The sequence below is a fragment of the Zophobas morio genome, unplaced genomic scaffold, assembly GCF_036711695.1.
Source record: "Zophobas morio isolate AGI-343-1 ecotype UQ-CSIRO unplaced genomic scaffold, CSIRO_AGI_Zmor_V1 ptg000044l, whole genome shotgun sequence".
In the NCBI taxonomy this organism is placed as follows: domain Eukaryota; kingdom Metazoa; phylum Arthropoda; class Insecta; order Coleoptera; family Tenebrionidae; genus Zophobas; species Zophobas morio.
The window spans coordinates 680,354-701,466 of NW_026972149.1; the positions used below are offsets into that span (position 1 = coordinate 680,354).

At 33.0% G+C, this 21,113-nt stretch overlaps 1 protein-coding gene across 2 annotated transcripts in view; it reads left to right on the top strand.

Moving 5' to 3' along the window:
- LOC135141496 (PAS domain-containing protein cky-1) overlaps window positions 1-21,113 on the top strand; it is a 48,014-nt gene that overhangs the window by 17,650 nt on the left and 9,251 nt on the right. For both annotated transcript variants that reach the window (XM_064072636.1, XM_064072637.1), the window contains exons 2-3: window positions 6,935-7,116; window positions 11,847-11,908. In XM_064072636.1, the coding sequence (XP_063928706.1) occupies window positions 6,935-7,116; window positions 11,847-11,908 (244 nt within the window). The remainder of the gene's footprint in view (window positions 1-6,934; window positions 7,117-11,846; window positions 11,909-21,113) is intronic.

The following is a 21,113-nucleotide window of genomic DNA, read 5'->3' on the forward strand; positions in this document are numbered from 1 at the left end:
TAATTTTAAAAATAAGTTTGAATTTATGTTCATGGAACATCTACTTGATTTATAATTGGTTAATAATGAACTAAATTTCAACGTAAATTATTTTTGTTGGTTTTAAGTTTCCGCGTAGATCACGTTTTATGCAACAGTACTGACGATTTCGATTTCCTGTTGGCAACTTGTTAATCGTGAAAATGATGGCAAAAGCAAGTCAATGAAGCTATACTCAATGATTTGTGTCAAAACTGCTCAATTTTTGTATCTTTTGATGGTTGTCTTTTGTGGGAATGTTTCCGGATCTAGGTAGAATACACGTAAACATTGCCTACCTAGCTAGAGAAACCTTGATGTTTGATTTCGGAGGCGTAACTCATTCCCCTCCAATATTTCCGAATAATCTTATTAAGAATTAACGTCTGAAGCCGGTCTTATGTGATTCACACATAACACGGTTTCAGCTAGATCACGATTTTGTAGAATTCCAAAAGCAAATAAGTAACAGATTAAAAAATTGGTTGGAATTTTGTTGTGAGCGTAATGTCATAAAACCGTACAAATTTATTTAGGCACGGTTTCAGCCTCTCCACCATGCATTTCTTGCAGATCGGACTTCTTTCGGAAAAGTAGTCGAACGAAAATTTTACGATAAAACCATACGAATTCGCGGTAGTTTAAGCGTTCTTGTGGGCCAGATTCTAACCGCGTTATTTTCTAGCACTAAACAATACATCGAGTTGTGCAAACCAGTCAACAAATAAATTGAATGAGACAAATAAATTATTTAATAATATTTCAATGCGCAATATTTCACTAACACAATAGAAGAATATGAAATATGGCTGTATTATCTATTTATCGATGAGTCCAGCGCATTTTTATCTCGAGGCAACGGCACATCGCGATCAGCTGGAGCCTCTCTGTATATCGACGAATTCTTCAAATTGTTTTTGTGCATATAGAGTCATGTAATTTGATTTACGACCGGTATTATGATTTGACAGATTCTAAATAAATCACGGCAACTCACAGATAGCCTACAATTTAGAAAAAGAGCGTTGTTGTAATTTATAACATGCATGTAATTGAGCCGTTAGTACTGCAGCTGATCTGTTATTTATTAGATAACATAATCATACCTATACGTATAAGCCGAATCTAGCACACTCGAATTAAAAGTAAGAGCTTTTTTAATTCCGACATAAAGCAATCCTGTTGTTTATTATAGACTTAAGAATATAATGGCAAGCAACAAAAGGCAATTAGTATCGGTTGTTAGGGTGTAGTTTCGCTGAGCTACCGCAACCCAGGTGGCGCTGTACATATTACATATAAGTAATCAATAACACTGATAACATTCAATGTATAGCAAATAATAAAGCAGGCATTAAATAACCATAAAAACATGCAAGCATTGTGTTATTGTATCCTGCTATGAATTCCATGAAGAAACAATAACAATTTCATTTGAGCTTCATTACACTTAAAGTTGAAAAAGCAACATTATTATGACATCAGTAATGATAGCTTAGTGAAAGGTCCCGGGGCGTTAAAATAAAAAATGCGATAAATATTACATTTACTCTTCAAAGAATAAATTCTTCTAGTGAAGTAATAATGGTATAAATGATACGCAACAATTACCTTCTCGTAAATGTAAATACATATTATAAATAGCTCGGGTAATCGTTTGTATCTTGTCGTATTATTAAGATAAAACAGACGTATCTTAATTTAATGAAGACATATGGATTAAGGAGTATGCTGAATTGAAAAGATTATTTCAATTTCTACGTATCATACGCTACACGGATTTTCCATTCGAAATGTCCGTTTGAATGTAGCAGCGCAGATACTTGCTTATTCACTAATTAAATCTTCTTTATTCGATTCGAAGCCGACACTTAAATAATTCCACTATTTTAAAGCAAGCTACTTTTTATTTTTTTGTGAACATCGGTATGAGTAACTTGAAGTTACATAAGAGTAGAAGAAACTTGAAGAAATTTTGTCTCAATACACAGTGTTGCGACTTTTAAGCGACATTTTTTAACCAAGTCATTCTTTTCCCACACCTATCTAACAAAGAACACAAAATTGATGTCGAGCAATCTTTTAAATAGATTTCTATAATCTGATTCAGAGTTTTTCCGGTTAAATGCTCTAAGGCTAAGGTAAGCATTTAACATATTAATGAATCACTGACAGATCGTTCCTTACTTTATTTTAATTTTTTACGCACGAGTTACTCTTTCTGCTAAAATTAGCTCAGTTCCCATAAAATACTCCAACGATTATACGACACTGTATAAGAAATTGTAGACATTAACCAAATTAATTACGGTAGAAGGCCACTATACGTACTGGACAAATTTTTCACAACATTTTTGTTTTTTTTTTGAGAGACAATAACTTAAAATGGGACACTAATAAGCATTAGTTCTCGTTATTAGTACGTGTTGTAACGGATTTTAAACTTTTGATTACCTTAAACAAATATTTGGAACGTGGTAATTATTTTCTGTTCTTTTTCGGTAGAACTAATTCTTCGTCTTTAGTATTCTTTTGTGAAGAACTTTTGGTCTTATTTTATAGATTTCTGCCAAGAACGAGTATTTTTATCGTAAGGTTCATGATTTTCTTATATGCAGTTATCGTTGACATAAATTAAAAACAACGAAGGTCCAAACGCACAACCCTGAGGAACTTGATTTTCATATAATTGTACGAATTGTCTTCTTATTATAAAACACTGATAAAATAAAAGACGTCTTTAGCAGCATCAAAAATATGTTTGGTATTTATCATTAACTTTGGTTAATCAATAATAATTGCAAATTACAACATGGAACATTCAAGAATAATGCTATTTGTTTTTGTAAATAATATTCGCAAACCTCAAATAATAATAGTTTAATGATGATTATAAAGTAATAGATAGTTTTCACCGTTCGTGCATTAATTAACTAGGTAGTAATTAGAGAGCGCAGCACTAGGCTATTTGCATATCGCTTATTTTTATAACCCGACTAAATCCTCTGGCATCTATTGACAGAATTGTTGTCCGTGTGACGTCGCTTTAACAAAGCTGTGTACAATTTCGAATGTATGAGATGGTTATACTGACACAGGATATATCGATAAAATGCAAAACAGCGAAAAATTAAAGAAACCGATTGTCTAAATGATAAAAACGTTTTCTAATTTACAGTTCTAAAAACTAGAATCCTTTAGATGAGATGCAATCTATTCTTTTTAATGAAATTGAATGCAACGCATTAAAAAAAACTTGTCTAGTTGAACGTCAGCCACTTCGATAAAGCACAGTAAAGGACCGAGAATTGTTCCATGACGAACCCCAAACATTGTATCAAATATTCTTGACCTAAATTTATTATATTTAGTTTTAGTGGTGATCATAAAAGTTTCACAAAGTAAATTTTTTTGGAAAAACTCGTTTTTGATGAATCCTGACTTTCACGTAATGTCGGAAACGTGACGTTTGTATAAATAATTGAAGTTTATAATCTCTGTCAATTTCACAAGTAACTCGAAAATTAACAATTAGAATCTGAGTAGTTCAAAAATATTAAAAACACGCTCTTTCTATGTTTGACTTAGTTGCAGAGTTCGCAAAACCAAAATCTATGCAATTAAAACCCTCGTGAAGAAGACGTAAAGAGCAAGAAATAAGAGAACGACGTCCACCGCGGCACTCAACTGGTTAATTTATAATCTAAAGTAAATTTATAGGTCACTTAGAGCCTTGCTTGCGATAGCTTCAGAAAAACGTGTTCAGTTTAGTTTTTTTTCTCGGTGAGAACGGTATCGCCCGTAAGCTGAAACAGGCTGAAAGCAAGGGCTGTCAGAAGGAACACAGGTACTAACATGTGAACTTGAGATACCTACTCGGTTCCAGTAATTAACAAGCGGATTTATTAAGGATTGGCCACATGTTCGCTGCAGCTAACATAGCCTACCGTTACAAATACGAACACCTAACCTAACTGGCTTCCAAGTCACGAAAACTCTTCACAACAATCCGTTTCACTACTTTGAATAAATATCGACGGATTATGTTTAATTATTGGGCTGTTGTTGTGTTTGCGAGTGCCTTTAATGCAAACAATTCCACCTCTAGTGAACTCTCAACTTTGCCATACTGGGTTATTTGTTATTGTGTCAACTGATATATAACTCGTCCTTCATTCCGTGCATTACTGCATTTCCTGAAACATAATGCACCTCAGGACTCCGCGTTCGAGATAAACTAATGATCTTCTCTTCCCTGTATCACCGACTGCAGAGATAAGATTTTGACGATTGTAAGCACGTGACTTATTTAACCATTCCAAGCTTTGACAGGAAAGGATCAAATTAAAATTAGTTGAATAATCGGGATGCATTTCGCCATTGCTAAAATATAAACGCCAACATCAAGTTTTAATAAAGTGTAGATATATTTTAATTATACATATGATATAAAAAAAAAGTGAAGTGAAAGTGTTCTTTTTTACTATGCAGTTTCCCTTATTTATTTCATCTTCTTTAGTTAATTAGAATTTTTGTTGGCTACGTAACCAATTTCGTCCACTTTACAGCTACAGTTTAATGTTAATTATTTAACATTGTTATTTTTGCTAGAGAAAGATTTAATTAGATAGCTAGCTGTCAAATTATCCCATTGTCTGTTTCGTGTTTAAACGTCGCATACAACTACATTATCAATTACACTTCATAATGATATTCTTTATTAAAATGAAATTCAAAATGGTACACAACATAATTAAACGTGGCGGATAATAATAGTATAAATGTGACTTACATGTAACTGAACCATCTATTTACGTGCATCCACGAGAAAAAATCTTCTAATTTGTTTGACCTTTAACAGAAAGAATAAATGTTAGCGGCGACTGAAACTTAAAAGTCACGGTCATCATCCGTTTATGAAAATCACCCTGTATAACAATCTGATTATTTTATATAATTTTTTAACCACAATAGCTTACATAATAACAACATTGTGTTACCACTAACATGACCGGAGAGTCCGTTTGCTGTTAATTTCAGTTTTAAAGAATTCCGAACGCTACAAACGCGGTGAAGAAGGAAGGCATCTTCTAGTCACGTTTCCGAGACGGTTTTTCAAAAACTTTAATCGAAAGGTGTTTGTGTAGCAAAATTCTGGAAATAGTAGGAATCCGCGGCATATCTCTTGCAATTCCTTACCAGTGGCGGCTCGTTGGGGAAATGACACGAGGAATACCCACCTCAGTAATTTATTACCAAATAACAATGATAGAAGTTTATTGACGAAGAGAAAAATGCATGATTTCTTAAATTTGTGTATATTACAATTTGTTCATTTTAAAATGGGATCATATATATATAGTACATAACATATATAGGTATCTGTCGAAGTCCGTAAAGACACATTGTCAAACATATAATAACAGAACATCAAAACCAAAGAAGTCCTTTGTATCTTTTTTCGTTAACAATGAGACATTTCATCGATTTCATGTAAACGAAGTAATTAATGAAAGTAGTACTTTTTAATTTATTTTTTATTGGCTCTATAAACAGTGCTTAACAACGTGTCATCGAGTTAGTGCGCTATTTTTTAATCACTCTGTATAGCAGCTTTAATTACTTAATTAGAGCATTCCAGCGTTTCTCTTAAAAAACTGAAATCAATAATTAAAAAAATTGCAGTTTTATGATCACGTCATCAACATTTTGGTAAGGACACGTATATCTATCTACAAAAAGTACGCCGTTCTTTCACACTTTGAAAATCTGGATGTCTGGGGTAAAAACTAAAAATGGATTTATAAACCACAAGAATAAAGATACATGTCATTTTATGAAATTTAAATAACATTTGCTATGTAAAATTTTGAGGTGACGGCATCGAATTGTTAGTGGGGATGATCAGACAAATTTTGCTTATCGTTTTACCATCTACTACAACAGTTGGCAATAATCAGTCCGGTAGTTTCAGTCATTATCTGTCTAGTAAAAATCGATAGAAAAAATACACGGCAACGAGATAACAGGTGTGATTTATGAATCTCTCTTGATTTTTTACCTAGACATTGAGATTTTTAATGATAGTACAGTTCATTTTATTGTTCAAATACACTCCATTTTCCCGAACATTTGGGAGTACACAGTTCGGTTATTATTAGTATTACAACTCCTCTCCAAATTGCTAAAATGATGTGGTGAGTAGAAAATTTTTGAAATTGGGTTTTATAATTTTTCGGAAAAGCTTGAGATGTTCAACAATTTAAACGAATATCCGTTGTGATGTAGGGATTCGGCGTAAACTGCGTTCCGCCGCTACTGTCGTGTACACATTAAAGTTGTTACGTTGTATAGTTTTTTCCAGACTTCACAAAAGTGCCTAGATTCTTCGAATCTTCTCAAATTTAACGCTTTAACAAGTGTGTAAATAGATTAAATAATAGTATTTTATTAAGACATGGCAATCGGTAGCAAATTTAATATAAACCAATGGTGTTGATTCGTTATTGTATGTATAATTTAGACGTATTTATCAAAGGTGTCACATCGTGCGAAACTAACTAAAGATATTTTTTGTTAGAGGGACGGTCGTATTAACGAACACACTGCCGTGAAAACGATTACTTCGTACAAGAAGTGTGATGTATTAACAATTACACAAAAACGCGACAAAAAGTTAATCAATTAAATGCTTTCTTTATATTTATTGGAAACCAAATGAAGCGCGTCTAATTTTATTTTAGTTATTTATTAAATTAGTGCCGTTTACAAAAAGTACCACTTGAAAAATTTATTAAATTAAAGCCTGAAATTAAAAATTTTTCAACACCGCCAATTAATTTCAACCGTGTGTTGATTTATTTCACTACTTTTTTCGCGCTTTTTTACAGTTTACTCTAACACTGTTATTTTGAAGGTTTGATGCTAACAAATCGACCAAAGGAGCCAGCAAGCTACGAAGGGACCTAATAAATGCAGAAATCGCAAATTTGCGTGAGTTGTTACCTTTACCACCGTCGACAAGGCAAAGACTTTCGCAACTTCAGCTTATGGCACTAGTCTGTGTATATGTCAGAAAAGCTAATTATTTTCAACAAGGTATGTATTTTACGTTTTTATCTTGTTAAATATTGTTATATAACTACATTTTCACCATTTGTGTAAAACAATAGTTGTACCTCCGGATTATGCAATGTGTATAATGAATAATAATAACTCACCGATGCTAGGTTTTTTTTCATTATTTATTGGATACGTACTCAATAACAACTAAGCACAACACATAAATTCTATTGGCACCGATTTAATTCTTTTTACGCGGTTTTTCTTGAAAAAACTTATGTGTTTTCTAAAGCCAATGGTTTAAGATGATTTTTACCACTCTACCTCATTGATATGGCCATGTGACAATCATGTGACACGAAAAAACTACCATTCCTTTTATTATTAACGACAAAATTAATTTGTAACATTCTAATTACGTCTTTTTTAAAATTTTTAATTCTTTTATTTTATACAAAACAGTTACACAGTTGATCTTGCAATAAGCTACAATTGTACTAAAACACAAAAAAAAGCTTGTAAAGACAAAGAAAGAAGGGTCAAAATGCCACTGTACAAAGCGATATAAAACGGAAAACTCAAATATAGACACTTGAAATACAAAGGAAAACAAATATATATACATATAAATAAAACTAAAGGTTAACATAAATATGTCTCTTAAAAAGAAATGGAAGTTGGGAAAGAAAGGAAAAATTTCTATGCATATCAATTTTTTATTAAAAAAATATTATAAATAGAAACGAAAACTGAAAAATAAAAGCAAAAATAAAAGAAATGGAGGTTTGGAAAGAAAGGAGACACGTTTTTTATTAAGTAAAAAGAATATGTTACAAATTTATCACTTTCCTGTATTTTATCCCTGTACAATGTTAGTGCGATTGTTAAGAAACAGTCAAAAATTCAAATGTCAAACACGCCCTACTCAAGACACATTGAACATTAGAAATGATATCGTGACAATATTAAATGTATTTCGTGTGCATGAATGTAGCGAAGCAATCGTAATTTTGCCATTTATTTTATGATATTTATGATATAGATTTTATCATTCAGAAAACACAAAACAAAGCTGGTTGTTGTATACAGAATTGTCAATTATTTCTTTCATATGAGACTTGGTAATCATAGTGATGATTTATACACACAAATTTAACTGTTTCTTATCGTTTGATGTTATTTGTCGCCTATAGCAGATTTTTTTTAGTGCACAAAATCTAAATGACTTTGAACATTCTAGTTTTTATTTTTTGCAACAAATAAGTTTTTAAAATTAAAAGATTAACGAGGTCGACAGTGTCGCAAAACGTCTCTATTATAGGCTACTATGGCAACGGAAAGTAAAAAGCACGCGTGCAGGAAATTCAACTTTCCGTACCCTGTCGAGTGCGTGAAATTGATCAAAAATAATAAGTCTACTGACTACGAAAATTAAATCAATGTGTAGTTAATGCTAATTGCTAATTTGTGGAATCTATCAGTCCAACATAACATAAAACAATATTCAGAACAGTAGTGATTTTTTTAGTGTTGCATAGTGTTTTTGTGACGATAAAAAACAATATGACGGGAATTAAAATAAACTAGGTATCGGAAAAATTTAAAATAGTAGTCAAAATGAAGAAATACCTCAATCTTATGAATTAATACTTTACCTTAAAAAAAAACTCTACTTCCTTGTATGCTGTGTGAGTTAAAATAAAAACTGGTAAGATCTATTAATGAACGTTTCAACACTAACATAATAAAAAAAAGTTTGTTCTAATAACACTGCCTTTCACATAACAAACGACCACCGGCAACTCATCAACATTGAAAATGTTGGGAAAATATATACCTACATAAACAAATATGATGAATGGTTCTTCATGTAACTTTATTTTAGCTAAGATTATAACAAGATAGATTTACGATTTCTCACGATGCCTACTTACTCTTCACTGGTTTCGGGGTGTTTGTGCATGTGATGTGTTCAACACACTGAAACCTCTAGATAGTTATTAAAAACAAATTATTTCCATGCGACTAGTAAAAAAATATGCTTTTCTGTTCGAAAAAGAGTGTATATTTTTTAATATATCTCACGTTGAATCACTGAAGCAATTATTCAATAACTGTGCAAGTATGCAACTTCCTGAAAATGATTAATTATTCTTTAGGTGTAATTAAGTATTCAAACTAGCTAAGAAGATTGTTTTCAGACTTTAAAGTTTACGAGATGTGATTATGAGAAATATGCTTGTGGGATGTCGGGAAAGTACATATAATTTCATCTCCAAAAGGAAAAATGTGTTCTATCTCATCATCCATCTTTGTTTCACTCATTTGCATTATCATCTCCGCTATATTTTTCGCCTCTAATCAAACTCAAACAAAAAACGTAGACTAACGACGACGTTTCTAATTTTTTCGGACGATTAAGAAATCTACATCGGGTGAAAGCTGGCAAAAGGCACTAAATTTACCAACAGACAGTAAAAAAAGCGCAATAGCGAATTGCAAGTAGATGACGCCAGTTAGACATATTCTTCAGTATTCCATAAACATTTCAGAGTCTTTCAAGTGACATACGGATCAGATAAGAAGCGTTCGCAGGCACGTATACATGTCTGCTGGAGAGTTAATTGACAGGCCAATCAATGGAGGATTTTGTCACCAGACTCGAAAGGGACATTGATTGACTTAATATTCCACAGTTCAATTTCAATAAACAATGGATAATCGCACCTCTTCAGCTTTTCAGCCAAAATACGTGATTTAACGTTGCTTATTCTTCTACATTGTTAAAAACGTCTTCGCCGCAGAGACGTGACGAGAATTTCCTTAAAAGTGACTCGATTTGTTTTATTGTTTTTTAATTAGTTTAATGCTATCAGGCCGCATCAAGACATCCATCAATAACTTCGCAAGATTGATATCTTGCTGGTATTAGATGAATTCCTTTGATTTATGGCAGTTGTGGGTCATACAATGTTTAGACAATAAATAAAATTACAATGATTTCTCTTTCCAAAAACGGAATCAAAACAAATATTTTGGCTTTAACATTTAAAGCAAATAATGTGGGCGGATGCACAGCCAACTCCAAACTCGAAGCTTTTTTATCAATAATAATAATTAGTGATACTATTAATATTCATTGTGGTGATTCTTCCCCGTGTACAATTTAATTTAAATTTTAATCGAGCGGATAAAAATGTCTGCACATTGAAAGTGCGCGAATGAATTTAAACCTACTATTAAAATGCAGATTCTGAGCAACGAGCAGCTAATTAGCCGAATAATAAGCGGTAATTATAAATACCAGTTTATTACAATGCTGCCATAACTAAGCAGTGTCACTAACCCATCTACTTTGAATCGTAACTGTTTTATAATATGCACATTTTGTTATTTAACATTCGTACCGTAATTAGCTGCTTCTGGTAATTCTTTAAGTTCACGTTGTTTTTTAGTGTGTTTAAAGGAAGTCACAAAGCAGCCACTATGTTGCGACTTAACTGAAATTTAACCAACTTACCGAGACAAAATGGTATAATGACAGGAGCAACTTACAGAAGTGTTCTGCTAAATTAAATACCTACACTGTAATTTTATGCCACAAAAAGAAAATATAAAATTAACGTTAACAATAATAAACATTTTATAACAACAAATATTTACGCCTCAAAGACTCCCTTTTTTATTGTTGTTATTATGATTATCAAGACACGTCATTTGTCAACAGCAATACGGAAATTGATTTTTTTACAAAGAGATTCACATCTTTTACTCAAAATATGTGAATAGTTTAAGGTTAAAGACAGCACACAGGAGTGCGTACAAAACTTATTTACGGTTGGTCGCTAAACAATTAGCGTAAGTTCGGTTGCAATCATTTCCTATTAGCACAAATTGTTGTATAGAAGAGTTTAAATAGGTCTCAAAAATAAAATAAATTGTTACGAAATAAGTGAAATTAACTGAGAAATAAGCATTCTTCAGAGAAATAAAACAACAATAATGTTTGCATTAAGACCATATTATTATTGCTTTTAGTTTCGTGTAGTCAACAGTCTGTTAATTTGTGTCGAGCTAATTACACTTAATTCGTATTATTTGTAACAATAGCTGCTACAGTGAGTGGACATTATCATAGTATATAATTTTGGAAAAAATAATGCTTGTATCTGACGAAAAAAGTACTCTTTCCTAAAGATGCCACTTTTTCGGCAGATGGCCAGAGAAAACACAGAAACAGAAAACCAAAACCACCACATAATCCCTAAAATGTCACTTATTTGCACCGATATTTAATTAAAAATAATGGACAATGTTCCATTTTGAAAAATGCTTACGCAGTAGAGACAATTACAACATTTAGTTTAAAAAAAAGTAACAATGTAACGAAAAATGTATTTTTTGCACAGTCAAATTATCATTAAACATAGTTTTTACCTCATTTTGATATCTCAATTAAAAAAGAAGTCCTGATTCTTACTTTGGTTTTTTTAAATGTGACATCAATCTGTGTTAATAAATTATATTCTTTTTCTCGCAGAGAATATACAATACATATGTACATTTCTTGAAGATGTGTCGCGCAATACATTTTTACAGTGCTGAATTTCGTGATCATGACATTAGTTGGGGAAAATGTTCAAATTGCCTAAATTGTGCAATACGATCTTTCCGATTTTTATCGTTGCACCCGTACTTGCGCTGGAGCGAAATTCAAATACCATTATCATAGAATTTTAACATTTATTTTGCTGTTTTTGTTGCAGCTTTCAAATGCCATGATGTGGGATTGCACCAGCCACCAACGCCCAACATCGGATTTTCAAAGGTGAGTTTCTCACTGAATAATTGTTTACCAGAACCGTAATGACAAAGAAAACAGTACCGCTAGATATCAGTGTGCTTTGTGATCTTACGATTCGCAAAAAGCACATCAAAATTATTTACGGCTTACATAAAGTTATTAATGATAGCAATAAATCAGTTTTGGCTTGATTTATTCCCCCGTAAATGTTTACAAAGTTTGTGTAATTAGGAAATCGGTAAAAAATCGCATTAATAATAATAACGCTAATAGTGGTTGTGCGTCCTAGACCAAACAAGGCTGCGTTTGATCGATTGACAGTAATCGATTTCCGGAAGTTGTAAAAGCGGAATGTTAAACATTTCGTGATTACTTAAAAGAGTAGAGAGGCATCGATTAACCGGCATCGCGATCTTGTTGCGATTTTTAAGTAATTTCCCGAGCATGTTATGTATATAATATTGTGTAGTGTCTATTGCAAATCGTTATTGCCTCCTTCTACTTGAATTATGTATTCAGCGGTTAGAGTAATTGCTATTTGGCCGATGCGTCCAAAGCCCATCGTGGGAATTCTTGTGTTCGCTTCTTAAATGAAACAATTACCCACTTGCGTGTTTGCATCATATTATTGAACCATTCTCGAAAGGTATTTGTTTTTATTTTTATGCTTGATAAATTCATATTTTAGTTAACCCGGGCCGACTTTACTTTCACACGCTTCAAATGCGGATAATTCTAGTTCATTTTGACAAATTTTATATTTCTCGAAACAATTATCCTCTCGGTTTTTCAACTTGTGCAGAAAACAATGTTGACGACATGCGAACCGAACCGCAACAAACGTCTACTTTTTTTATTCGTTCTAGTCCACTTTGTTCTCTATTCCTCTACGCTTACCTTCAAAAAACGATTTTATTATACACGTATGCAAATTGTTTTCTCATAAAAGTAAAAAGATTTCCCTAACATTACACTGACTAAGTAACCAGTGGTGCACGATGAGTATTTGTTGTAATATAAACAACTTCACTTTTTTTTTCTATTGTAAGTATGTATTTTCAAAGCTTATTATAACAGTGTATGAACTTTAATGACGTAACACAATAATGATGTTACAGGTTTGTTTTGGTGTTACACTCAAACAATCTGTCAGATCGTTAATGATATGTTATTAAGTTTGTTTGATAATGATCTTATATTTAAGTATTTTTCTGTGACCAATTTTGTACACTTTGTCTGCAAGGTATTCAATTATAATAATAAAAAAAAAAAAATGACGACGTCATGGCGTATCCACATCGACGAATCTGAGCACTGTTTTCAATACAAAATGGTGAAACATTTATTTTCACTTTTCCTATTTTTCTACACGTACAAATTTAGGCTAGCACTCTTCATTATAAAAAAAATATTTACAAATATTCAAAGCCATGTTTGTTTGTCCATACTGTTCGCTTGTTCCCTATATTTGTATTATTCTACAAGCATCACCTGCGTTAACAATAATTAAAACATTGGTCGGAGGTTGTTTCGCCAGAACTTCCCTAGCCTCTAAAGTACAAAACATTTTCGAAAAATTATAAAATTTGATTTTGCGAATTCTATTTTTTTATGAGAAGCGTTATCCCAGTAAGTTAAAAGAAGCATGCTACGCGTATGTTTTAAATGAGTTTATTGTATTCCCAAATTTGGAGCCATCCGTTTTGAGATGATGTTATCAATTTTTTAGGGGGGGATGGGCAAATACATTTTGATAAAAAATTTACCATGCTTACAATAACTTTAAAATGTCTGCAAGATTTCAAAGCATTCGATCATCTAAAAAATTTGAAAGCGAAACTAAATCGATGCATCTGATTGGTGGATACGCGATTGTCCCCACCCGTTTTTTAGAATTGACCGATTTGTCACTAGACCATTCCACTAGTTGGCAGATCCAAATTAAAACTTTTTAATCTGTAAACTTAGATGCGCTTTCTGACATTTATTGTCTCAGTACGATTTTCCAAGAACAACATCCGTATTAATTAACGGAGTCCGACATTTAAACATTTTTTCTGTGACCAAATTATAATATGGGTGGTGATTTTGTGAACTTGGGTTTTCAAACGGTGAGAAAAATGACTTCGAACAGTCTGATGACTATATAGTTTCTGGTTTATATACTTTACTTTATGATTGTTGTTTATACAGCAAATCTCATTTTTAACCCCGAGTCAGAGCTATAAATATCGATTTTAGTTATTCGCGTAAAGTCAAGTTTATACGTTCTCTAGTCTACCTCGCCCCTTATTCCCCTACGCGCGTATTATTTATTACGCGCGAAACAACAATTTGTTTTCCGATTTAATTACACGTACAGATAATTTTATTTTACGTGGAAGTTTACATATTTATAAATCTTTAATCCGGTGCGACCTTTATGTTCTTACACAATTTCTATTCACACACATCAATTAAAAATTTTATGCTTAAAGTTAAAATTGAGATCGACATTCACCAAGTTGCCTCTAACTGTTTGTTAAAATGTATCGGCATTTACGTTACTGACAGTTAAAAAAATCTAAATTGCTTTTCTACGAAAAGAATGTAATCAATCACGCCCCCAAAATAAAACTTTTTCGACTAGTCTAAAAATGAATTGAAAGTTTTGCAGAAATGGTAAGCTAATGTAGTATGTGGTAGCCATTCGAATCCAATATTTTAGTTTCGCAACTAATAAATGTTGCTTGCGGGAAGCTGTTTCATGTTTTTCATTTTTAAAACTGAACGAAGATTTTTTGACTGCGCGTTTTATTTTTAGTACAAAGTACAAGCCACAACAAAAGTATTGAACTTCGAATTACTTAACTTTGTCGTAAGATATGGAACTGTTCGTTGCCGATGTTGGCGTTTTCAGTTGTTTTTTGAAGTAATTAGTTAAATCTATTACTAAAAAAATATCAAAAAGAAATTAAAAGATCAGGCGTAAAAAGTTGTTTTTACACGCTTGAATCCCGTATAACAAGTGACCTGATAGAGGTAATGAGCTGATCGAGATCAGTTTAATAATAGTATACTAATGACTTAATGAACGAAATTTTTGCACGGGACTCCGTATATTTTATAATTTTTCATAATCTGCGTTTTAATGTTAATGACATTAGTCGTATTATTTTTCTGATGTGGGATACCTGTCACATGAGCACAGCATATCGGAATTCTACAAATGTCACAAATTATACTGACAAATACACAATATTTTTATTGTTTTAAGGTTTCGAAAAACTAAATGGCATTTTATGAAAATGTCAACTCTTTTTACTTTTTGCGAAAAAAGAGTTAGTCATAAACGCCATAGCACATATTACTCAACTTGTCACTGAAATTATTGTTTAATTCAATGTCATTTAGGTTTTGGTTTGGTGGCTTATATGGTGCAAGAGGGAATAAGATATAATATTTACAAGAAAAAACATAATAATTTTAAATATGTACATGAAAAACATGAAGAAAATTCTAAAATAATTAGACTCGTGGCGTTTTAACAAGCTCCAGTGTCGTATAGCAAGTAACCTGATCTAGATAATGAGTTGATCAAGATCAGTTTAATAATATAGTTATAATTTGATGAAGTGAACCTTTGTGCTATTTATTAAACACCTCTAACCACTTACGGAAGACACGATGTGTAAGAAGCACTCTGTCATTTGGCAAAAATTCCGAAAAGCGAAAGATGGTAGTGAATGGGTTAAGAATGGTTGTCCCTTTAATCAGAGTGCTCTGATTTCAGGTTCAATAAACTCAACAATAGTTGCTTGCAAATTCGAGTCCTGCCGGTGTAGGCTGAAGGTGCGCTTTGGCTCGGACCCAAAGCCTCGGATGAAAGTATAACAAGAAGTATAAGCGTATGCGAAAGACTAGATTGTATGTAGTACCGACATCCGAGAAATAAAACAGAGGTCATAGAATTACTCGGACCATCTTTATCGGAGAGCGCATTCGAACAGGGCTAGTTCAGGGCACTTGGGCGGATCTGTATCGAAGAAACGCGGGGTACGGGGACGCGCCGGGGTCAGCTCGTGACCTCAAGCCGAGGGGTACACGGCTACTTTCCCACGGACCCGCCCGCAATATCTACCGCTCTTCATCTGGCTCTAGTCTGTCATTAAATATGGCAATATGTGGTGAGGCAATCCAGATACATGCACAACCGTATCGATTAAGACACGGATTAAGCAATGTAGTGTAAACATATACGTACATTTGCACAACGCATGCATCTTCCTAACCTCAATGCGCGTAATGACACTTAAATATTAGCGCGGATCGCTGCGTGCGCTGCGGCGCCGTTTAACCACCACTTAACGTGACGCGCAACTGCTTAACGAAAAACGTAACTGGAACTTCCTTGGTGGCCTTGAGGTACCGACACGAAATAAAAACAAATTCTGTAACATATCGCGGCCATGTCAAAAATAGAAACGTACTCCCGTTGTCTAAGTAGTATTTTTGACAAACTAAAAAATGTAAACCCTCGCTCTAAAATTTGTACCCAGCATCTAGTTTTCGCTACCAGTACCAGTGATGGTACCAAAGTTAGTGTCATACATTAATATAGACATGCGTGCGTTTCTTATACGTAGATAAATTCACAAGCAGTACCCAATTTCAGAAATATTACTTTCGCCACACCAGAATTAAGTAGTACAACTTTTACGATTAGTCTTACACAAATAAGTCTAAAACATCTCTCCATATGCTCTTATTGTAAATAGATGTACTAACCATATTTTATCCATGCTGTCAACATTAATATGAGACTTTTCTGTTGACCGTGATGCACTACAACAAAAAAAAGATACTATCCAATTTTCAAAAGCTTTCTAATTTCGATAAACATAAAACTGCAGCGTGGAAAATCAATAAACACATGTTTCAGTTGCATACAACCATATATCTATTACTCTTATATTGTGGACTCTAGAAAACACATAGAAACATGATCAAAGCACAGTACAGATATATACTGGAAAATTGACTGTATAAAAAAATATAACCTTGTTAAAAATCTAGACCTACGCAACTAAGCATTTGTTGTTCATAAATAATGTCACAAATAGTACGCGATTGCTACTTCCACGAGAGATACTCACAAATTGCTGTTTATAAAAAAGTATTTTTTGATTTTTATGAATTCTCTCTTTAATTAAGTCTTACTAATTCTTTAAGAACTGCTATCGTATTTTGTTGAAAGCTGCTAACGACTTAAATTACTTTAGTAGGTTAGAGTTATAGAAACGGTGTATATTTAACTATCAAGCTTAGAATTAATGAAACGTTAGTTTGTGCCGCAGTACTTAATTTTCAGCAAGTACCCATTTTCCATTAATCATGCTCAAAATTAATATGGAATTTTCTGGGTGGCCTTGTAGTAGTACATATAACAAAATAAAAACAGATTTAGTCAATCACTGTCAAACACGGGTAGATTCATTGCGCATACCAAAAATCTAAACGCACTTTTATCCATGTGGCACAAATAATATCAAATTTCCAAGCAGGTACCACCGCCATTAGTACTACTCGCAATCAGATCTGATCTCGTGAAAAATGTATGTGCGTGTATTTGTTTCGCGATTGCTTAATGATAGCGCATCATTAAGTAGTACCTATCTTTCAGATCTTGATACGACACACTTCCAAAGTGCAGAGGGATGTTCTCATTTAAAACTTTTTGACATATAAATATGATGTGTAAAATGTTCTGAAAGCGCAATGGGCGGAACTGAAATAGACGCCCACAGTCTTTTAAGATAACAGTTCTTCTCAGTTTTTAGCAAAGCGTTCCATTAAAGAAGAACCATCAAGAAATACGCCTCTCTTAACTCATATTTAATCACGGTGCGCGTTAAATTAAAACCGACTAATTCATGTAGGATAACCTGGAACATTAAATGAATGGATTGAACCGTGCTGGACGCATGGAATTATTATAATTATTTCGTTGGATCAAATTTTGACATAACGCTTTTGAGAAAAAACGAAGAGTACTTAAATTTTGTTTTCTTTCTCTTCAGTTTTACTTAATTTACTGAAAACAAAATAGTTTTCTATGTCTGTCTATAAATGTGATTTTTAGCAGTTTGAAAATTAAAATTTGTCATCGGGGGAAGAGAACATAGAACAGGTGACGTCACCGGTATAAACAAGCTACTTTGATGTTACTCATTGAACAATTAGTCATAATAAGGGACATAATAATCCAATTTTTTGTTATGTGCATCGCTCTGCATTCCAGGTAATAAAACAACTAAAATATGCCAAAAGGTGCTTTAGCTCCATTAGTTTGATTTAAAGGAGCGTACTTGGTCATCTCAGGTTCCTTATCTGGTTCATAATTTAAAGTGATGCAATCCTGCAAAAACGTATAAGAATGCTTTTTTGCCCTTTCATTTTTAGAGTAGTGGCATTTAGGGATTGTTTACCATTGTTAAGGCGAGGTGTGATTGCGATCGAGTTTCGAAAGCACTTTACTGTTTTCGATTAATTAAAAGGTGAGTTAACGAAGTAAATGGGAAGTCAAAATCGATACACCCGTATACGCCCAACTGGAAGATTCATTTTGGACCAAGCGTACTTTTTAATTTATTATTGATCTTATAAAAAATTGAAGAGTTCGCTTTACTCTTAAGATCTTTCAGTCCGATAGAGGATCATTAAAGAATATATTACATGCTGGGAGCATTACATTACTGTTCTCTCGCTTGCTTCGAGTGAACTGCTTCACATTAAACCAAGGTAACTTTCATAGCTAATACTAAATTAAGATTTCTAATCAGTTTTCGGAATTTTATATTGTGTTTATTTTGTACTTTATTGGTTCGTATCGTTATTTATAGCCTTTTAAGAGATGCTTGTTCTAACCGTTTCACCGCACCGGGCCTCGTGTGATCGTCTAAATTAAAACCACGTCTGCCATAATTACATACCGCCAACACAACCGCACAAAATCTAACGTACTTTTCACCGGCTGCAGTTTTTAATAAACACAGCAGACCGTCATTACTCACCTAAGAAGAATTTAAGTTTTTTCTTGTAGTGACACCAACTTAAAACTATATGGCACACATGCTAATAAAATAGCTCAAAACATTTGGCGATAGCGCTACTAAGTTTTAGTACGCGGTATTTTTTGGTCGTACTCTGTTTTTAGATCACAGTTGTATAAAGTTGCAATTTGTACAAAAACTAAGCATTAAGCTACTTGCAGCGCGCCGCAATTTGTGTTCAGATCAACCTCTTCGCCGCGTTTGAGCCGGGCTGTAAGTGATGATCCACGCCTGCAATTTACACTATTTTGTAATGCTGTAAATTTATTCTTAATACCAACTTTGACCTCACGGGGACCATCAAGCTTTCGTATCAAGGACAGCTGCAACATCATACAGGGTGAATACAAGTTCAAACATATAAAAAGTCCTTAGGAAGTATGCCATATTGGGGCAACGAACATGTGTTAACATTTTTGCTTCAAGGAACATTGACGTTTTAAGAGTTCAAAGTGTTTTACAAAACTGGCTATCACTATTGAAAATCTACATATAAAACCTTGTGTACTACAATGATGTAGTGTATACTCATAATTGCTTCTATCTAAAGAAAAATCACAATCACTCAATTAAAATATTTTAAAATCTCCGTAATCATGCTGTTTAATGTATTCCACACATCTGAGGAATTACCGCGATGTAACGTGATCTATTCTATTTGTGGTCGATTGATTATAATTGCTAATTTTGATTAATAAAAATGCGTAAATCACTCCCCCGTTGCTACTTTTTGAGTTGAGCGCCAATTTTTTTATCTACCCTCTGATAGAGGGCGCTCCGTATTTACAGTTAAATACTTTTCACTTCTATAATCGCCTGCCGTTTCATTAGGCGTTAATAAGACTTAACTAGATACTTTAAAACCATCCACGACTGATTAGACAATAATATTTTACGATCTTCGGGTAAACGGTATTTAAAATCGATAACCCATAGTGAATCTTAACTGTGGTATGCGAATATTGAAAATGCAATATTTTCTCAATCATACTGTGGTAATCGCGCAAACAAATCGGTTTTCTGGGTTACCTTATAGCACGCTTCGTTCCAAAGGGAATCGTGTTCTTTGCAATGCTTAGTTAGATATTTTGATAAGCTCCAACTAGTAAAGTTATGGTATATTTTTGCGAATGTACAGATCATTTCTGTTTCAGAGAGATATCGCAACACTGCGGTTTCTATTTTCGCAAAATAAAAAATGAACTGTTTCACTAGCATCACAATCAGTTATGTTAAAAGTTTATTAATTAATACTAACTTCCTTGAAATGATACATATAGTAACTATTAATTAATTAGTTCAGTATGCTTCACACTATATTTTATCGATGACGTAACATATGGAATAAACAACAAACGTAAAATCAATTGTTGTAACTAAATTCTCTTTCAGTTTGCGTAATGCTTTACAATACAAACTGAAACAGAACTAGCTGAAATGACATTTATGTTTTCTTAATCGTATAAATGAATACAGATTATACTATATTTTTGCGGTTTTCGAGTTACCATTGCGGTGTGTCATAATCATAGCCAACTCTGCTACAACACGTGAAAGAAAAGTAGCCTAATAAATAGAGTCTAATTGTCATCGTTTCGTGTAAAAAAGTTTAAATAAAGAACCGGAGCTTATAAGTAGTATGCATTATTCTTAGAGTGTAATAAATATCATAGATAATGCACAGTTTAAAACGTTAATAACTAAAATTAAATTAATTACGTTTAACGCCACATTCGAGGTACAAAAGCACATTAATAACAGCAAACTAGAATAAACTACAGCTCTGAAAGTGTGTCCTTCGTTTGAAAAAATCTGTGATTTATTTCATGTAACGAAACATGAGTAATTATTGTAACAGCGTTTGGTTTTTGTTATAAACAGAATAATATATTTTCTCTTTTATGACCCGATGAATTACTCGACGAAGTTCATTCGCAGTTTTGAGCTTTTATCAGTTGTCTATTTATTTCACAGAGATAAACATAACCATGGATTTGACATTTACTTTGTATAATCTTTTATACTCGGATTAGCTATAAGAAGGAGATACGATCTGATGTAGCGCTATGCAGACGTAGATAAAAATACGTCACAAACAACAATACAAAACTTTGTTGACATATTTCCGTTAAGTGTCT